At 35.7% G+C, this 21,225-nt stretch overlaps 1 protein-coding gene across 1 annotated transcript in view; it reads right to left on the minus strand.

Annotated features, from left to right (window-relative positions):
• The window catches only part of WDR26 (WD repeat domain 26), a 59,660-nt gene that overhangs the window by 27,483 nt on the left and 10,952 nt on the right, over positions 1–21,225 (minus strand). Inside the window, exons 2-8 of the mRNA XM_044674968.1 lie at positions 20,261–21,222; positions 18,194–18,293; positions 17,985–18,089; positions 12,317–12,453; positions 7,839–7,936; positions 6,076–6,232; positions 2,100–2,238 (exon numbers count right to left, since the gene is read on the minus strand). Coding sequence (XP_044530903.1) covers positions 2,100–2,238; positions 6,076–6,232; positions 7,839–7,936; positions 12,317–12,453; positions 17,985–18,089; positions 18,194–18,293; positions 20,261–21,222 — 1,698 coding nt within the window. The remainder of the gene's footprint in view (positions 1–2,099; positions 2,239–6,075; positions 6,233–7,838; positions 7,937–12,316; positions 12,454–17,984; positions 18,090–18,193; positions 18,294–20,260; positions 21,223–21,225) is intronic.

A 21,225-nucleotide genomic window follows, 5' to 3' on the forward strand; every position in this document is an offset into this window, starting at 1 on the left:
GGAGGGGGAAACTTGGAGACTATTCTGGCCTGTTTTTGCAGGCACCTGTGTATGGGAAGCTAAGTTAAGAGTTTTAAAATCTTTAACATTAACTCACTATATGCTGGTTTGTTGTGAAGTGACTTCTAGGGGAATTTCTGTATTACAACATATAAATGTGAGGTTTACTTAGGAGTTTGTGAGAGTTTTTGAGAGGTGTGTGTGGGGCTTTGCTATTAGCCTATATTGTTTTTCTGTGTTTCCCTGGGGCTGAGTAAGGATATTGATTACAATAATTTCAGTAAAAGGGAATGTTAGTTAGAAGAAAGTCACATAGGGGGAAACTGAATGGAATTGCCATCCTTTTGTCACCTACTGAGCAGGGTCCAGAACTTGTGCAGGCTGTGCTAATTGTCTGGAGCTTTGAAAGCTTTTCGCACCTACCTTTCTTAAAGCCCCCTCCCTCTTCTTGCACACTGTTAATAAGCCCTTTCAGATGAATTTGCATCTATCCTTCTAAGCTTCTACCACTGCCAAAGGCTCCCAGTTACCTCTATTCAATCTCACACATTTCTGCTTCCGTTCTCAAAAAAGTTATCTGAGTTTGCCACACTCTTTTATAGCTACTGCTCCATTTCTTTCTTCTCAGTATTTAAAAATCAAACATGCTGTTTATTCCTTGCCCTTTGAAACTATGATCTGCTACTTTATTTTATTCTTCACCTCTTAGTCAAGTTTCGCTTCATTTAGTCATTCTTTTTTTTTATTATTATTTTTTTAAAACCCTTAACTTCTGTGTATTGACTTATAGGTGGAAGAGTGGTAAGGGTAGGCAATGGGGGGTCAAGTGACTTGCCCAGGGTCACACAGCTGGGAAGTGTCTGAGGCCGGATTTGAACCTAGGACCTCCCATCTCTAGGCCTGGCTCTCAAACCACTGAGCTCCCCAGCTGCCCCATTTAGTCATTCTTGACTTCATTTCTATTGTTAAATCACCTATATAAATAGAAGTTCATTTTTAATATAAATATCTTCACAATATTTATACCATACATTAATACACAACAATATAAAATTAATAATTATAGCCAGATTAAAAAATTTTTTATTCTATTAACATTTTTTAAGTTTCTTGATCATTCTATCCTAGAAACTCCTCCTTTTTCTGGATACTTCCTTGGATTTTATGAGTACCAGATCAGGATTCTCTCTTTGGAGTCATTATTTCTTCTTTGAAGTTTTCTCATCAGCTCTTCTAGTCTCTCTTGTTTCAATGCTAATGTCCTCAAATTCTCTATTGTAAGTTCACTATTCCCCTCACCCCCCCAATTCTCTCTTAAATCCACTTGGTGAGTTCATCCACCATGACTACGGATTCATCATTCCTAAATTAAAAGTCTAGATAGATGTTTGTCTTTTTCTCTCTCAAAAGAACTCATGTAACCAGGTATTTTGCTGCCAACTTGAAGAAAAAAATTTACTTGATGGTCTCCCTCCCCACAACTCATTTCTTTGCCTATATAGTTCTATAGGTACTATTTCTACTTTAAATGTTGTTTGCCTTTTCTTTATTAGAAGTAGAGAAAGTCTACCATGTATTTGCTAAAAGAAAAGCCCTTAGGTATTAAGTATGATTGGCTAATTGAAGTTTAAAATCATACAATTGTATAACTAAAGAAAAATCTCGAGAAAATTCATCTGGTAATAAGGAAAAACAAATTGATTCTACAGAGAGCAAAGATAACTCAAATGGTTTTGCCCAGACATTTCGTCTGTATATATAATAATATATAATATTTGATAGTAACAACATAACTGGTACCACATATTCTACAATGACATTTAGTGGAAAGCAGAAAATTAATGAAATAAAGCTGTCATTTACAACAACTGGACACTGGATTTAGATGGTAGATGTAACTGAACTTTAATCTAAATATTATTAACAGCAAAAAAAAAAAAAAAAAGTGATGACAAGAGGCATTATCTTAGAGAAGTAAAATACAAAGCTGGAGTATAATGTATAAAATAGAAACAAGACCTATAATAGATATACATATATAAGACCCATTATAAGTTTCTTAAGGTTTTTAATTAAACTAGTCATATGAGAATACTTACTGGATCAACTTGCCATATTATAACAGTTGTATCCTTTGATCCTGTTGCTAGTTTAGTGCCATCGTTAGAAAACTTACAGAACCACACTTCATTACAGTGTTCTGTAAGTATCTGTTGTGTATAACATGGGAATTGTTTCCTAAAAATAAAACAAAAAAAACAAAAAAATTAATCAAGAATGCTTAAATATACACAATCAGAAAAACTATAATGAAGCTTCTTATAATAATTTTATGTGTTTTTAAGATATATAGACATGTCTTTCCCTTATAGTTAAGGAAGAAAGCTCTCAATTGCAAGCTGAGTAAAAAAAATATATTCTAAATATATCTTTGGAAAAAATTAGTAATCAAAATTTTACTTCATTTTCTTTTTTAAAAAATGATAAAAATGTTTATGTATCTATTTGGAATTTGTTTTGGTCTTTTCAGGACCAATTCATACCAGTAGTGATTAGTTTAGAGCCTTTATGTCAATTGAAATTAAAGATTCAATGTTATAATAACTTTATGAGGTGGCAATGAACATTTACATTTTATATAATGAGCAAGTTAAACACAAATATGAAATAGTCTTGGGCCAGAAACAAAACTTCCAATCCAATCAATCCTCTAACCCTCTCCTTGCCCTGGTTAAATACAATACATCCAAATTATTGTAGCTCTGTAAAGTGAAAAGCAATAACTTCAACTAACATTACAAACTTAGGGTCTGCCCTGTTAAATGTTCCTAGAACTATGTGAATGTGAACCTTGTTGAAGTGATTACAAAGCATCAGTTAATACTAGACACACACAAAAGCAAGACTTTCAAAGAAAAGTCATTCTTCCTCTGGCTAAATTTTAACTATCAAGGAATCTAGGAAATTAGTGTGGCTAAATGTTCTTTTATTTTTCTAGTCTATGGGTTATTTACAATAAATAGAATCAGCATTTCTATTTTTACTATTCATTATAAACTGTAACTCACCCTAGAAAAGGAAATATTTGAAGGCTTAACTATGCCTACAAAACTAAATGAATTTAAAAAAACCCATAAAAAGAATTCTCTATATGAACAGGTACAATTTACAAGGGCAGATATGTTGACTATTGCCACACCAACTTCAAAGTTATCTTTCAAACCACACTGAAAATTTTTATCTAGAGAAGTTACTTTAAACTTTAGAGTTGAAATTTACTTTTCCTAACTTTAGAGCCACAATAGTTTAACACTGACATCTAGCAAAGCATAATATACACGTTCCTTAGGCATATAATGAATGATTCACAACAATAGTCAATAATTAATGCAAGGATGTATTTAAATTAAGAGTGGCAGAATACCTTTATTAAAGGACTGATTCATAAAATTATAGGGCACAAACCAGTCTGTCATGTAGTTATTATTATATTGGAATGCTTGTTACTGAAGTGTTGTTCAAGGAGTATAATTATTATCTTAAATATTAATTTCCCTAAATGAGAAGTACTTATGAAATATTACCTACACATACCCACTAAAACAAGTTTAGACACATTTACTTTTAAATGTATCAATACCACTAGTACATATTAAATAATTCACTTGATAAATTTTAAGCAAAACATTTCTGTGATGTGCACACAATGCTACTTTACAAAATGCAAATCAAAGAATCTAATATTTATAAAACTATATGCAGGAAAATTTATTTCCATTGGATGGTGGTAAAAAAAAAACCTGCCAACTTAAAGAAACACCGTCAAGGCTAACTGGCCAAAAATTTAACCTATTTATGCTTCCAACTCACAAACATCTTCAATGTTTCTATGAGTAGGAAAAAGCACATCCAATGTCATTAGTTTATATGCAATCCTATATATAGAAAGGGAGCTCACTAGATCATAAGCTCTTTTGAGGACGAGACCATATCTTATCTTGGTATCTGCCATGTTCCCTAGAGCACAGCGCCTTGCACATAGGTGCTCAGCAAATGTTTCCTGAATTAAAATGAAAACAGATTCCAATTTTAAGATCTAATTTTTGAAATTGAGTTAAATTGGATTAAAAAATTTTTAATACCTCAACGGTGTCCTTTTAAGTCCTCTATTAGATGGGTCAGGAAATGTGAAGACAGCCTCCCTTTCCCCCTGACCATCCTCCTAAGGACTGGAAGTGATTTAGTCTGATGGGCTCAATCCAAGGCCTTTACTGACCAGTATGACATAATCATACTTAATTCTGTGTAGTAGTACTCTGATATAGCTGACAGTCCAATAAGTATTAGGGCACAATTCAAAAGAAAAAGTACAAGTTGTTATGATCATAGAAATAACCCTGGCATCATAGGCATGACATTCTCTTAAAAACAATAGAATCAAGATTACTTCAATGTATCGAATTAAAAAGGCATAAAATTTCAGAATTACAACTTTTGACTCAACAATATTAAGACAGAGAGGGTTGATCTGAAGAGAATATAAACCTTGAGTTTGAAGTGTTTTGACTTTTGGGGCAGGTGGGTGGCAAAGCAGGAAAAATGCTAAGAATTACCAGCTTGAGGAGCCCAATTCTACCCTTTTATCTCCAAAAAATTTAATAATGATTTTTTTGTACCTTCATAGAAAAGACCCTTCTTCTGTTGGCCATTTCTATGAGTAGGAACCATATTATAACTTTTCTACATAAACTTTCAAAGGGATTTCCTACAGGGTTATGAAACCCTAGTTTTTTACTTCCTTTCATAGGAATCTAGAAAAGTAGCTAACAAATTTGGAAAACTACAGGTCCATTTTATATTTACCCTGCAAAATAGGAATTTAAAGAATCTTTTGCTCATAGTTCTGTAAGTACACAAATGACATTATATTAGCTCTTCTTGATTTAGATAACTTTCCTCAAAATTGTCATCTTATATATTTCAACAATAAATTTAGAAACCAGTAGTCATATTAAGATTTTTGGCATTTTAGCTGCTCTAATTTTAACCAGTATTCTTCTCAAATTTCCCAAAAGTGTCAAGGGCTAAAATATGCAGGATTTTTATCCAATTCCCTATGTAATAACCATGAATCCTCATTTTAAAAAGTAACTTAAGGAAGAGAGTTTGTATTGCCAACGAGTAAGATTAAAAACTGCCCCAAAATTGAACTCAAACATTTACATTGGGGCTGTCATGAAGCTGAAAAATTCTAGACACATTTCTCTAAAATGTTCTATTTATGCCCCCCCCCCCATGAAATAATAAAAGGCTTAGATTTTTTAAAAATCAAAAAGCAAGGCACCCATGTAGAGATACTGATTACAAAATAAGCAAAAATTATGTTTCTTTTAAATCACAGTGTTTGCCTGCACTGTTATTTTAGTAGCTTATGTAGGTTCCTCATTTACAAGAAGTCTATGTCCCTCACACTTAACTTACTACTTTTGTCCTTCCTGTTCAAGCTACTTTCATCATATCTTTAATCATCTTTGGCAAAAGAAATGGACTATGTGTATTGCAGCTGTTCTCCTTCGTCCACTAGCCCCAAATTATTTCCTTCCTGGGGTTTGAAAGATTTCACAATTAGTTTTTCCGTATGTCAACTACTCTAATGACATTTTAACTTTAGAGGTCATGAAATATGTTCCTGCTTCACTAATAATTAAAAGAATCTCAGACTGAAGGACAACTTTATATTCCCCTAAGTTAAATTATGTGCATAGGTGGCTGATAGTAAAATATCCCTCAAAATAATGCAAACACACAATGCCAACTGCTCCTCTGAACTTTTGATTTCATAATTAAATATGGACAGTTAATCAAACTAATAGCCAAACCTGGATGGGAGAATGGAAAACATTTAAAAAGCAGCCATTCTATAAACATGTTAGAATGAAAAACAATTCAGAAAAGAATTTATAGCTTCAAGGGTACTCCAGCTCTTATGTGTCTAACAGTATAAGGAAAATGGGATTGCTTATTAAAAAAGATTATAAATCACATCTTGGAGTAATAGAAAGTTTTCTTTCTTACCTACTACAAACATGATCTATAAGCAGCGACACAGAATCTAGATTATTATCAAGTTTGGTATTGTGATATAGGCACCGATCCCTCTGTAGCTCCACAGCTTGACGTAGCAGAGTCTGTAAACGCCTTGGGGGAAGCATCACTGATGGTGGCAAATAGGCTTAATAAAAGAAACAAGAGTTTATTTTCAGTCAGTCAGTCAAGTATTTCTTAAGAGCTAAAGATTGAGAAGACAAAAGAAAGTTGAAAATAGCTTCTGCAGAAGCTTGTTTTTATGGGGAGACAATGTAATAATTTGGCTTCTATAATAAAGAATAAGACAATATAAAGGGGGAGTCATTAGTAAACGAGGGAGGGATCAGGAAAGGCCTATTTTTTTTTTAAAACCCCTTACCTTCCGACTTGGAATCAATACTGTCTATTGGTTCCAAGGCAGAAGAGTGGTAAGGGCTAGGCAATGGGGGTTAAGTGACTTGCCCAAGGTCACAGAGTTGGGAAGTGTCTGAGGCCAGATTTGAACCTAGGACTTCCCATCTTTAGGCCTGGTTCTCAATCCACTGATCTACCCAACTGCCCCTCCCCACCACTAAAAAAAAAAAAAAAAAAAAAAAGTGCTCAATATCCTCTAGCATTTCATTTCCAGTTTATCATTATTAGCACTATAGTATTTATGTCAAACCACCCAGAACACTTCTATCTATAAACATTTTGTTTTCACAACTGTCAAAGGCTATTGACAATGGTACTGACACTAGAATTGAATTCACCTGGAGAGAAAGTTCAAAATTTATTTAGTTTTTTTATTTAATAAAAAATATTAGCTAATAAATAACTAGTAAATAAGAGATAATGCCATCCTTAAAAATATAGATAGTCTCCACTGAGATGCCTGGGAGACCTACCAAAGAGGACTGAATCAAAAGGATGAATTTCAGGTCCCATCAAACTACCACTATTCCAGATAGTGTGTTAAATCTACACTAACACCAAATATTCACTGCCCCACAACTTCAGACACTGCTGCCAGTTCTACTCCAACCCTTAAATGTCCTATACCTTCCCAACTGTGCTGTTCTCTTGGGCTTCAAGAAACATTCTTGGTACCTAGGCCTCCCAACTTCACGAAAAAAGGCTGTGGGAACCCTTGATTTGTCTGGAGAGGGCAAGAAAAAAGCTTTTTACACAAAAGTTAAAATTATTAAGAATGAAGCATTCTACTGGGCCCATTTATTCCTTCCACCCTTCCCAACTTAAAAACTCTTTCCTTTTGTCTTAGAATCAATACTTAGTATTGGTTCCAAGGCAGAAGAGCATTAAGGGATAGGTAATTGGAGTTAAGTGACTTGCCCAGAGTCACAAAGAGTAGAAGTGTCTGAGGCAGGATTTGAACTCAAGACCTCCTGTCTCCAGGCCTGCCTCTCTATCCACTGATCCACCTAACTTCCCCTAGACACATTTATTCTTAGTAATTGTTTTACATTTTTTTTAAGTTAAAAAGAAGCAACAGCATTTGCCTAATGGTGAGGAAGGAGAGAGGAGTTAACTTTGCTATTTTATCTTTGTTCCTTGGGAATAAAATGAGGCAGAAATTGTGTTTTATATTGATCTAAGGAGCCCATCTATAAAACAAAACCCACCTCATGGTAAATCATTTGTATTTCCAAAAAAAAAAAAAAAAAGCACAAACCCCCCTTAATAATCCACATTAGTTTTAATTTTAGGAAATAAATGTAGCTATCAGATACTAAAAAATTTAAAAATCTTACTCTGGAGTTTGTCCAAAAGTTTAGATCGAGAAGCTGTTCCTTTGCCTTCCCATTCTGCTTTTGCACGTAAGTCTTCTGCATGGCTACACATCAGATACCTATGAATGAAAAAGCAAAATTAACTGATACCAATTTCTTTTTTGGAATTAAAATAAAAAATTGTACCCGTGCAATCAACTTTATTTCACAAAGGAGAAAAGTGAGTAACTAGGTCATAGTTCATTAAGTGTGAACAACCATGAAAATAGATGTTTTCTTTCTTTTTTTTTTTTTTAAACCCTTACCTCCCATCTTGGAGCCAATACTGTGTTGGCTCCAAGGCAGAAGAATGGTAAGGGCTAGGCAATGGGGGTCAAGTGACTTGCCTAGGGTCACACAGCTAGGAAGTGTCTGAGGCCAGATTTGAGCCTAGGACCTTCCATCTCTAGGCCTGACTCTCTATCCACTGAGCCACCCAGCTGTCCCCGATATGTTTTCTTTAAAGGAACTTAGCCTTAATTAAAACACAAAACCAAAAAATCTCTAAAGTATTTGACCTTTAAGCAAAGGTTTGATTGACTAGCCAATGTGATATAGTGAAAAACACTTTAAACTTAGATAACTAAGATTAAAACTCCAGCAGGTCACAATCTCTCAGCGCATTATGTTTTCGAATTTATAAAATGGGCATAAATCTTGTACTACATCTAGTTCACAGGATCATTGTCTATTTTAATATGAGCTTTGTGTGAGCCATTAGAGAGGTTCAACTCCAAGCTTCAAGGAACAAAGCTTGGGGGGGGGCTGCTTTAGCACTCACTAGCTAAACTGACAGACACGGTAAAATCTAAAGTTTTTGGGGAAATACATTCAGGCCTTTTGTTTTAAGTACATCCTTGACCTGATTCTTGCTGTTTTATTAAGTAGAAATGACTTTGAATTGAAGGATTTTAGAGTATAATAAAATTAAAGAAATTAGATATAGAAAATATCAGGTCATATAAAACATTCTGTTACCACAGGGACACTAATTACCTATCAGTACCTATTACATATGCTAGGCACTGTGGCAGATAGGGGTTAAATGTACAAGTTTAGAGAGAAATAATACAAACACATAATTAGCTCCTATTTTAATGGAGGACATATCAAATAGACATAAAATATGTGTGTGTGTGTGTGTGTGTGTATGTGTGTGTGTGTGTGTATGTGTGTGTGTGTATTTATGAGAGAAAAGAATGAAGTAAATACAACATATGAGTAGTATTTAAGAAAATTTAGGAGATAAAACTAGCAGTTGGGAGAGATCATAAAAGCCTTCAGGTAGAAAATGGTTGCTTGAGCTGCATTTTAAAGGAAAAGAAGCAGGTAACTAGGTGGCTCAGTGGATTGAGAGCTGGCCAACAGATGGGAGGTCCTGAGTTCAAATCTGGCCTCAGACACTTCCTAGCGTTGTGACCCCGGGCAAGTCACTTAACTCCCACTGCCTAGCTTGTACTGTTCTCCTGCCTTAGAACCAATAAACAGTGTTGATTCCAAGATGGAAGGTAAGGGTTTTTTAAAAAAATAAAGAGAAGTACTCTGAGGCAGAGGTAAGGACAGAATATATTTTAGACACTGAGGATAGTCAGTTCAAAGGAATGGAGACAGGATATGGAGTGTCCATGAGGCTTTGGCTCCATGTGCATCTGGCTCAATTATCAAGCGCAAGGAGTATAATAATGTCCAATTAGTATGAAAAGAAGGTTTGGGGTCAGAATTTAAACAAATAGATTTTATATTTTATTCTAAATGTAATTAGTAAGTCACTAGTCATTCAGGATTATGTTAAAGAAAAATTACTTTGGCAATAACGTGTGGATGGAGTGGTGAGAGACCTGAGGCAAGAAGAGCAAGTGGGAGGCCAATGAAATCATCTAGGCAGGTGATGATGAGGAACTGTATGGTGGCAGCAATCTGAGTAGAGAAGGGGCTGGATTGGAGATGTTTCTGAAGGTAGAAACAGTAACAACTGACAACTGAATGAATATGTGAGATGAAAGACTGAAGGAGTGAAGACAATGGAAGAATAGTGATGCCTCTGACAAAAATAGGTAAGTCTGAAAGGGGAGAAAATGGGTGGAAAGATAATGAGCTTGGTTTTAAATATGTTGAATTTAAGATATCATAAGGAAATTCAGTTTGAAATATCTAATAAGCAATATTAAAGTTTGTACTGGATATGTAGATATTGGTGCAATGTACATAAAGATGATAGTTAAATCTATGAAAACTGAGGAAATGAGATTTTTTGTTCTCTCAACTTTATTTACATATAAAACTCACAATCTGCAAACAATGAAGCAAGTTTTATTCTTTGGTTAAAGTATTATTATGATAATGTTTTAAGAAACAAAATCAATATCATCACGGTACAATTTGTAAAATAAAAGTGCCAGATTATTTGTATCAGAGCTCATTTATATGGGGGAAGAGGGAGAGAAAGAGAGAGGGGAAGACACAATCCCAAGAGTTGGTGGGGAGGGTATGTAACATAGATAATGAATCAGTCAAGTGAGACTAGACAGGGAGAAGAATCCAGAGAGTAGTGTCACAAAAAGGGAGAGTATACAGAAAAAGAGGGTGATAGACAGTGTCAAATGCAGCAGATAGATCAAGAAGGATAAGGATTGAGAAAAAGACCATCAGCTCTGGCAATTAAGGGGTCACTGGTAACTTTGGAGAGAAGTAGTTTCAAGCTTAGTAATAAGGATAAAAGCCAGAAAAGTGAGAGGAAAGCAAATGGAGGCAGTAAAGCCAGTTTTTTTCAAGGAGTTAGGCTAAGAGAGATAAAGGATGATAAAGAGTAGGGATGCAATAGAATATTATCATTCCATAAAAAAAGAATGACAAGGAATCCTAGAGCATCCTAGGAAGATACCTGAACAGATGTAGAAGACTGGAATAATGAACTAGGAATTCGTATTATAAAATAACAATAACAACATAAAGAAAAATCCAAAAGACTTAAGCCTAATGTAACAACAAACCATTTTTCTGGAGCATCAATAATGAGTTGCCAACCACCATCAAAGCCAATGTGGCAGTTTGTTTTGTTTAATCATACATATTTATTAAAAGAGTTTTTCTTTTCTTTTTCAAATGGGTGTGAAGGTAGGTCCCCCTCTCCTACTAGAAGGCAAGTCAAAAGAAATCACAAACAGGAAAGTTTTGAAAGTTATATCTTGAATTTATTATATAACTTTATAAAAAAGCAAATGTCATATGACAGAGGCTCCAAGTTTCATAAACAAGACTATTTTAAAATTGGAAATGCTAATTTTAATTGGTGCTTACCAAGTTCAGTTTTAAAAAAATTTTTAAATAAAAAAACAACAGCCATTTTCTAAGTTACAATTAAGTCTATATTTGTAAAGTACTTCAATTAAAAAAAACACAACTAAACCACCACCATATCTTTCATCTAGAGTTTGAACTATTAAGAGATTAAAAATTAAGATGCCTTCTATGCTTATGATTACTAGATAGAAAAAAAAGGAGGCAAGAAAAAGTTCTGGCTGATGACGAACACATTTTCCAAGTTGTACCTCAGTAGATAGCCTCAAACTACTAGAAGCAAGGAACTAAATAACTGAGTTAAAAAAAATGGAAGCAAATTATAAAATGTGGGTTTATGGTTGCTACTTGGTTTTAAAATGATCTACTCAATAATTTCTGAGATAGTTCATTATGTTCTTATTTCAAAATTTTTCCTATATCCATTTCGTTTGGTAAATTGATATTCAGTTTTCAGTATTCAAATCAAGGCCTACTCATGAATCAGTAAACCTGGGCTCTAATTTAAAACTTGTTACGTTTACTGGTCATTTAATCTCATTAAGCTTCAATTTTTTTTCAAAATGTAAAAAAAAAAAAAAAAAAAAGAGATTTGATTTTAAAAGTTCCTTTTGTTTAAAAAACAAACTATAAATACAATTAAATGAGGAAAAATGGCAATGTATAATTAAAAAAAATTCATGAATGTTGACTTGTAACTGCATCTTATAGATGTTTTGACTTAAGGGACTTATCCACTGCACAGAGATGTCCAAAAGATTTGTTTTCCTCTAAGATGAGGAACACTTTGTATTTCTATGAACTTTGACTGTTGTTTTGTATTCTGATGACAAAAAAAAAAAAAAAGAAAAAGAAAAAAAGAGAATTGGCCAAATTAAGCCAAATCACAAAATTTATAAAAGAATATGAAATTTTTTTTGTAAGCAATCTTCTTTCACCCATTTAATATAATTTTATCCTAACATGAAAAGACTCCTCAAGTGAGGGCAATAGTCTACATAATACAAAGACAAGAAACACCTCCACACCCTCCTTCTGCCCCATTACAGGGGGAATAAAAAAATTCTTTTAAAGTATCTTAGAATTTTTAAATACTCCAAGCACTGTAATCTTATATAATAAGACTCCCCCCAAAGCAGATCTCATGAGCTAAACATCCTTACCCACTGAGGACATGAATTCGCTCTGTATTATATTTCAAGGGCGTCAATTCGCAGCGTAGAACTTGAAGTGCCTCCAGGACCTTGCCATCCTCCAGGTATTCCAGGTACTTCTGCTGCAGCAGCAAAAACTTCATCCTCTGACATGACAGAAAGCAGCAGTCAGGGAAAAGGGTTGATGGAAGTTTCAGACAATGTTTGTGCCTAAACAGAACAGTAGAAACCATTCTACTATGCCCTTTAAAAATAAAACTTTACATAAAAGCTTCATGATTTAAAAAAGGTCTTGGTTCATTAAAATCTATTACTTTTATCCTTTGTTGAAGCAGCTTACCTACTTATGAAACCTAGAAAATGGATGCCTTTTCAGGTCAAAGCTAGTGGAGAGTTTACTCAATCCTATACTACAATAAGACTACTTGTTAAGTGTAATTTCCAAGGCTCAAAAAGATTTCAGCCACACATAAGAACACAAAATTTCCAAAAAATTGGAACTGTACTAAAGTAGATGTATTGAGCCTCAAGAAGTACTGATTCCATCACTGGAAATCTTAAAGCAGGATGATTTATGTTCAAATCTGGCCTCAGACACTTCCTAGTTGTGTGACCCTAGGCAAGTCACTTAACCCCATTTAGCTAGCCCTTACCCTTCTGCCTTAAGTGTTACTAAGGCAGAAGGTAGGTTTAAATAAAGATTGGAATCTTGACTGCTGTTGTCTCCAACACTTAAAATATTCTGGAGGAAAGCAAAACAAAAACAAAACCAGGTATATGTCTATATTTTTTTTTAAAGGAGGATAAACTATCCCTTTTTTCATCTTTTTACAAATCTGTGTTTAGATTTTACATTTTTCTCAAGTGATGAAGCCAATACAGTTGACTTTACTCTAAGTTTCACTTCTAGCTTATCAGTTACTAATAAAACACCCAAAATGTTTTTGGCAAAACTGAGAAGGCAAACACTTCTACTAGCATAAAAATTGGTATTTTAGACCCTCAAATCCAACTTTTAATTATTTATACTGCTGTTTGAAAATGGGCAAAAAAATTTTACCGACATTAGTGACTCCAAAAAACTCAAACCCACTTTAAAATATTAACATAATAGCTGTTTTCTTTTTCAGTAAAGTGCTTATTTCTAAAAATATAAAACTATACTATCAAAACGTATAGTTTAATTATGTAAAGTCCACAATGAAAAAAACAAAACAAAAAACCAGAAAACGAGTTTTTAAACTGCACCAAAATTTTTGTAACTCTAGAACTATTACACTTACAAATTCTATGCATTATGTAAACGAAAGCTAGTCTGACTTACTGAATGTACTTTTGATATAAGATGAAAATTACTAAAATACTGTTGTGCAAATAATATGAAATTAAACTTTATATTAAACAATTATAGTACCACTGATATGTTAAATTACTTTTCAAATATCAAAATGGCACATAAAAACTGAAAGGTTTTTACATAAATGATTTTATAAAAACTACATTTCTCTATTTTATGAACAAAGCTTTATTTAAAAAATAGCTATCATTTATATACCATTTTTAATATTAAGCAGAGCACTTAGCACTTGCATGTTATTTTATTTGATCCTCACAACAATTCAACAGAGAAAATAATGTGTAATGCCATTCATCAACACATTGTCAAAAGTTTGGTATGACAAACTCCTTTTATTATTTAAAGATTTCTCTTTATATAACACTCATTGTTAAAACATACTTGTTTTCAGATTTTTCTATTCAATTTCATGTCTAACTTCCCATTATCTGTGTTAATTTCATTTATTTTTTCAGTTCCTAAGCATTTCTGGGAAACACTTTAGTTTTATTTAAAGTCACTATATGCATATTCCATTTCTTAGCATTCACATTATATTATATTAAAATCTGTTAAGTGGTAGTTTTTATCTGTTCCAAAACATTAGAGATTTCCCCCATTATTTTCTCCACAGAGATGCTGATATAATCGCAACTCAATTTTCATTTGACAGAAGTGGGACAGGGGAAAAAAATGAGTAAAACTTCAAATGAGGCCTCTGTCAACATTTTTCTGTAGATACACAGGAAGACATAAAAACAGGTCAAGAAGCTCTGTCTCTATGAGTCACTTTGTCCACATTTAGTGCAAAGAGAGTCCTGAAACAGATCCTAACACATGGTATTGCATACAGCAACTCTAGTAATATGCTATTGGCTAACATAGCAAGACATTTTAAATATATGCTTTCTTGTAAAACTTGTTTAATTCTTCAAGTATTTGAGTCAAAGATAAAATTTATAAAAAACGTCCAATAGAAGCATTTATATGGAGTTGGGAAATTGGAGAAAGGAGATTATAAAGGAGAACTAATGTGATTTAAGAACTACACCACCAGCACAACATTTCAAACACTCATATAATGGCTCAAGTGTAAGATTCAAGTTCTATGATGTATTCCAATCGATGGCATAGTAGATACTGAGCTGGCCTTTAAACCAGGCCCACCTGAGTCCAAGTTCTACTTTTGTCAAGTCACTTAACCTCCCACTGTTCCAGGCAACTACCCAAGACTCTGAGCTGCAGAGAAGGTGCCTCTGTGCATTAGAAGAGGGAATTTCCTATATCATTGAAGCCACAGATCTAGTCCCTATTCTAAACTCTTTCTCAGAATGGTTTTTAAGATAATGTAGACTAGTGGATTCTGAATATGTCAAACTGAAGCTCACTAAAGTGGACAGGTCATTTAAAAGTTCTCCATTTTTTTTCAAAGTTAAGGTAATAGTTCTATTCCTTATAATCTTATCTTTCTAATTTCTGTTCACACTGATCAGATCAAACTTCTGATAATATTTGTGAAAGGAAGAATGTAATATACCATTTCAGTCCAGCAAATTCTACCTTTAGTCTAATTAATACCTAATTAATCAAGGCAGTAGGAAAATCTAGTGTTACAAGACACCTCTTCAAGCTGTTTGAATAATACATATTTTAAAAGAAAAATTTGAAAATGTGATACTTCCAATTTGTGCAAGAAAAATTTTTGGATTTTTTGGTACCCCAAATATCATCTATTTAGATAACTTCCTTAGTATGTCTACAACTTATTACAAAACTCAAATGGTATGCAATACCTAACAAGTGAGACAACCACCAATATAACATTTAAGGGGTAAGGGAACTTTAAAAGGATTTAAAGTAAAAACTCCAAGAGTTGATTGTGGCAGTAAAAACTCCCAGAGCAGAGGTTTCAAAAGCAGAACTTAAGTACTCAGTGAAAAATTTATTAATGCCTACAGTTATACTAAAAGCTTAATTCTCTGGTACACTGGATTTTCATGCAGTTCTAATGCTGCAGCTACATCTGACACACAACACTGGAGACAATAAAATGGATTTAATCAGTATGATTATAGTTTCTAGTGGGAATGTTTTGTTAAAGATGAGATGTAGGACTGAGTTATTTGGAGAGGGGGGAAGCAATACAAGGTACCATGAAACAGGCAGAGGTAGGATAAATGAACAGATGCTTTCCTCCACATCACACTGAACACAATTGAACTAGATAGAATGCCTCATGTCCTGGAGCCATTTCTTTTATAAAACTCAACAGTGAAGCCAAACTGCTACAGAATTTTTATATAGAATTCAAAATAAATGTTCATTAAGTATCTATGTGTAAAGCATGATCTATCCACATTGTATTTAAAGTTTACATTTAAGAGTAAACCTTTTAAATTTGATAAATATCTTCTAAGTTACTACCCTCAAATTTCCTCATGTCAAAATCTCAAACAAGCCTAGACATATCTGAAGTCAAACTAAAAGGCTATTGGATCAGGACTGAGAGAAAACCAAATGTTGTGACTAAGATTTTTTTGAGATAAAACATCATTTGAATATATGACATTATTAGGCATAATTCTAAAAAAATCTACATTTAAAGCTCATAATAACTTTTTTTTGCTAAAGTCAGCCTGAAAATCACTAAACTGCTCTCACAATCCACAATTTCACTTTTAAAAGACTTGAAATCTAAATTCTAAAACCTCATTATAAATACTAGAAATCATATTAACTTTTTATCCTTCGATCTTGGGAGTAAGGAAAATAAACTGTACTTGTTAAAGTGAATGACAAGTTAAAAAGTATTCTATGTATTCTAGGCTAATATTAGAATACATGTTCTAGGCTAACAATCCATAATTCTACTTGCCAAATATCAAGGAATGAAAAGTCCTTTTTTAGGTCAACAACTTGTCTATTAAGCTTATCTTTCATTGCTTAAAAATTCAAATTGCAAATTATTAAAAAAAAATTTATTTTTTCTTTGGAGTCCCAGATACAAAACTTTGGAAGCAATCATAATTTGTTTTAAGATATAAAACCTTGTATTTTCTTAAATGATAGTCCCTTTTTATTTAAAAAAATTCACAAAGCAACAGGAAATAGATTTTTAAAAATACCTTTAAACCACTAATTTCAGAACCATTCTCTAGTCTAGTTCTCTCATGATTTCATTTGCTTAAATTCGAGACACAACAAATCTGGTAGGTTATTAGGCCAAAGAAGTTAAAACTGACCCAATTTAAATAAAAATAACATAATCCTCACTTACTAATGCTTAACAAACAGCTGTTTTCTCTGCTTCCTGTTCTTTTCTGTCCCCTCCTCCACTGGACAGGAAACTGCCTCTGACAACAAATGAATCAGCCAGAAGTCTAAAGCAAGCAGCCACCAGCTGATTCTTCTTTGTTTATAATCACAGGCGCTTCAAAAAACAGCCTTTCCCCCTTCCTTAAACACCTATTTAAGAATACCTAATAGTTTTAATAGATATTAAAAATAGATGATCACTTCTGAAAATGGTTCCAACTCCCAATTTGATCTTGTGTCAAAGAACCAACAAATAAAGTATTAATATTCAAATCTGCACCAAAATCACCATATGACTCTCATAAAAATCTTAAACTTTTAATATGGTAAAGTCACACAATTTGTAGGACTTGAAGGGAATATAGTGATCATATCCCAATAGTTGGTTTGAATTAACACACATAATATTTCTTTAAACAAAAGCTAAAAAAGGGACAAACCTTCCTCATCTAATCTATCCTTTCTATGCTTTTCTTTCCTCAAAGGAACCATGCAAATATATCTTTCATTCTCCTCCATCCCCAAACAGATTCAATATTAAGTCTTTAAACATTAAAATCTGCCTGTCTTACTTAACTTTGAATATCTAAAACAAATGAAATGGTGGTTTAAAATCTTTTAGCATAAATATTGAAAAAATTGACTACTTTGACAAAATTTTTGTATGTAGGGCAAAAATATTAATATAATTCAAAGATATTTTCTAGGTAACTTTTTTTGGGAGGGGGGCATTTTATAGCACAATCAAGACCGACCAGTCTAAAACTTTAATATATAAAATATAATTCTAGGAAAATCAGTCTTTCTAGACATTACAAAGACGAGGGGGCCATACTTGAATGATCTAATGGACATTTTCTGCTCTAATTCAATTCCACAAGCATTTATTAAATGCCTATGCTAGGCACTGTCCTAGGCACTCTAGATACAAAGACAAAAGGTGGCAGATGCCCCAAGTTATTACTGATACCATTCTGCTTACTAAAATAAGCATAAATGCAGAACTAAGAACAAAAGTGTATTTACCACAATTATTCCCAACAACGTTTGAGAGATTTCAAGTGCGCCTCTTACCACAATAGCATGAGGAGAATGCACTAAAGACTTAAGTTCATTCAGGTCGTTTTCCGCCTGCAAAAATTGATATAAAAGAGAGAAAAACAAAAGTGTTATGATTTGCACATCAGATGTGTAATTTTAACACCAGTTATACAGTTCCATATGCCCTACTTTACCTTATCCCAGTCTCCTTCCATGACATGATTTCGGAATTTGGTAGCAGAAGGATGTTCTAAACGACATCCTGACTCTTGCATGAGGAGATCAACTGTCTGGCTGCAGGAGAGATACAGTGTAAAAAGACCTGACCAACTTCAGGGTTTTACTTTTCCAAATATACCAATACCTATGCAACAGTGTGATTCCCCCCCCCAAAAGAGCTAATTTAATTTTTTAAATTATAAAGTGACATAAGAAAAAAAATGCTTACACACACTGGAGCAATCTCCTACATCCATATTGGGGTAATAGATTAAAAAAACTTGTATATAGCTTCAAAATAGGTAACTTCCCCTAGTTTTGCCACTTACAATATTAATACTTTAAGACAAGAAAAGTTAAAAAAAATATATAACATTTGTTGCAATCAAGTGGCCAGCGAGAAAAGTAGGAAACTGCCAATATACATGACTACTTTAAATAAAATTACTACACTAAGGGTGATCTTAGTGATGGCTAGACTATTAAAATCCTCAAATATATCCAAGTCTTGTATTTGCATCAACACTTTAAGAGGCCAATTTCTTTTAAAAAATTTAAAAGCAAAACAAAATCACCCCCACCTTTCTACACTAAAAATAGCTAATTTACTATGCTGTAGGCTCCAAACAGTCACGAGTTATTTTCTCCCTCTGCTGTCAGCTTGCCTGATTTCAGTAATACACTTTACATTTATTAAGCTCATTATTATCATCAAATCCAACTTTATCATAGTATGTGAAATCTCTTATAGCAAATAGTTCCTTTTGGGGATTGGGGGAGGAGTTAAGTATGGTTGTTGGTCTTTCATATGTGGTCTATTTCTTTGGTCTGTTCGGTTATTTCAAAGTCCTAATTTATCAGCTTCACATTTTCTTGTTTTAATGTTCCCCCCACCTTCCTTCTATTATTCAAGCAAAATACTGTTGACCTCCAAATAGGGCTTGTGTAGATGCACTTATGTCACTTAAGAAAAGTTCTTATTTCTTCCTCAAACAAATCTACAAATTAAAAACTACATGGTGGTAAGCACAAAGGCTTGTTTTTTAATCTAAGATTTCTAGCCAGGAAACTCTGACTGTTGGAGGTGGGTTTTTTATGGGGGGGGGGGGTTGTTGTTGTTTTCTGTTTAGTCTCATTTAGGTCCTGCCCCTTCCACCTCCTCCAACATTCTCAATAGCTTTCAGTCTCTAGAAGAACCCTTCCCCCACTCCCTGGTTTTTTCCTTTATTGATGTGTAAACAAACTGATAGCAGTTGGTGGCCAAGGTTAGCCCCCTTCACCCAATCTCTCTGGGGTGCACCAAGTCACTTAGGCTAGAAAACAAGTGGTCAGATCAGATATCCCTTCCCTAACACTTATCTATCTTCCTGATATTAATCAGGATTTGACAGTAGTTTGTGGCCTGTGTCCTGAACACACAAAGCTTCACAAATGACACAAACATGTCTCCTCTGCGCCATTATTCCTGTTTGATTTCCTCAGCAACTCTTCTTTCCAATTGACCATAAGCACCAGCTGTACACCCTTCTAAACCCCCCCCCCACCCCCCAAGTCCCTCAATAACCCAAACACTTGTGAGTGTCCAGCTTTCCCGATTGGTAACCATGCTATGATCTTGTCTGCTAAGGGAGATTTTTCCTGGGCACACAACACAGATGCCTAAAATATACTCCTTAGGCCAAATCCTCCAAGATTCATTATTTCCACCAGATTTGGCCCACCCCTCCCCCAACATTTTTATACATCTGTCTTTACCCACTGATAATTAAGTTCCAATGGGGCTAGTTTGTGGTGGGGGTGGGGGAGAGGAAAGCTGGGGGGAATTCAAGGCCTGGCTCAGCGAGTCGTAATTTGCCAGTTCTCCAGTCTATCCGTCTGATTCTCCCAGGGTCTGTCTGTCTGACCAGGAGTCTCCCTAGGCATGAATACATTATAGGGCTGTCCGTCGGTGTCATCCGTTCTCGGCCCTTTTTCTCCAGCCTTCCCCGACCCCCGACCTCCTCCTCCCCCCCAATCACCGGCTCTCTTCAAGGAATACTTACTTGAGCCCTAAGCCATGCAAGTGCTGTCCTATTAACCTAATCACATCCTCATCTGACTGGGAGAGTCTCTTCTTCTTCTTCAGGCTACTGCCCAGCTCAGAGGCGGCCACAGCCGAGGAAGACGCGGCCGTGGTGGCCGAGGTGGCCGTGGCGACAGCGGACGAGGCGGAGGCCGCCCCTCCGGGAACCCCGTTATTGACATTCAGGCTGTTGCTATTGTTGCTGGCGGCGGAGGGGGCAGAGGGCAGGAGCCCATTGGCGTGGGCCAGATCCCCCCCGGACGAAGTCGACGAGGGGGACGACTCCCCGTTCTGAGCCGAAAGGCAGGCGAGTTCCTGGGTCTGTCCCTGGCCCCCACCACCACCGCCGCCACCGCCGCCGCCGCCGCCGCCACCTCCTCCTCCTCCTCCGCCGCCGCCGCCGCCGCCGCCACCACCACCGCCGCCTCCTCCTCCTCCTCCTCCTGCCCCGTTGGCCTGCATGATGCTGCCGCTGACCAGGCTGTGGCCGCTACTGCGGTGGGGGGCGGCAGCGGCGGCAGGAGGGGCAGCAGCCGCGGGGAGTCCCACCACTACCACCACGGAGGAGGAGGAGGAGGAAGAAGAGGAGGAGGAGGAGGAGGTGGAGGAAGAAGAGGACGACGACGACGACGACGAGGACGGGGGGGAGAGGCCTGCTCTGCCTGTCGAAGCCCCGGGCTCTCCTGCTCCCTCCGCCGCCGAGGCTCGGGGTTTCTTCCGCGGGGGCGGGGAGGCTCCGCCGGTGTCCGAGTCGGAGGAGGAGGAAGCGGAGGCCAGAGTTTCCTCGCCGAGAGAGGCCGTGGTGGGAAGCCGGTGGGGCGAGGCGGAGGAGGGGAGGAGGGGGACGGGGAGAGGGCTGGGGTAAGGGGGGGGAGGGATGAGGGGACAGGGAAGCGGGGAGGGGGGGTAGGGACAAAGGGGGTTGAGGAAGAGGAGGAGGATCTG

Source organism: Gracilinanus agilis, chromosome 4 (genome assembly GCF_016433145.1).
Source record: "Gracilinanus agilis isolate LMUSP501 chromosome 4, AgileGrace, whole genome shotgun sequence".
NCBI classification, from domain to species: domain Eukaryota; kingdom Metazoa; phylum Chordata; class Mammalia; order Didelphimorphia; family Didelphidae; genus Gracilinanus; species Gracilinanus agilis.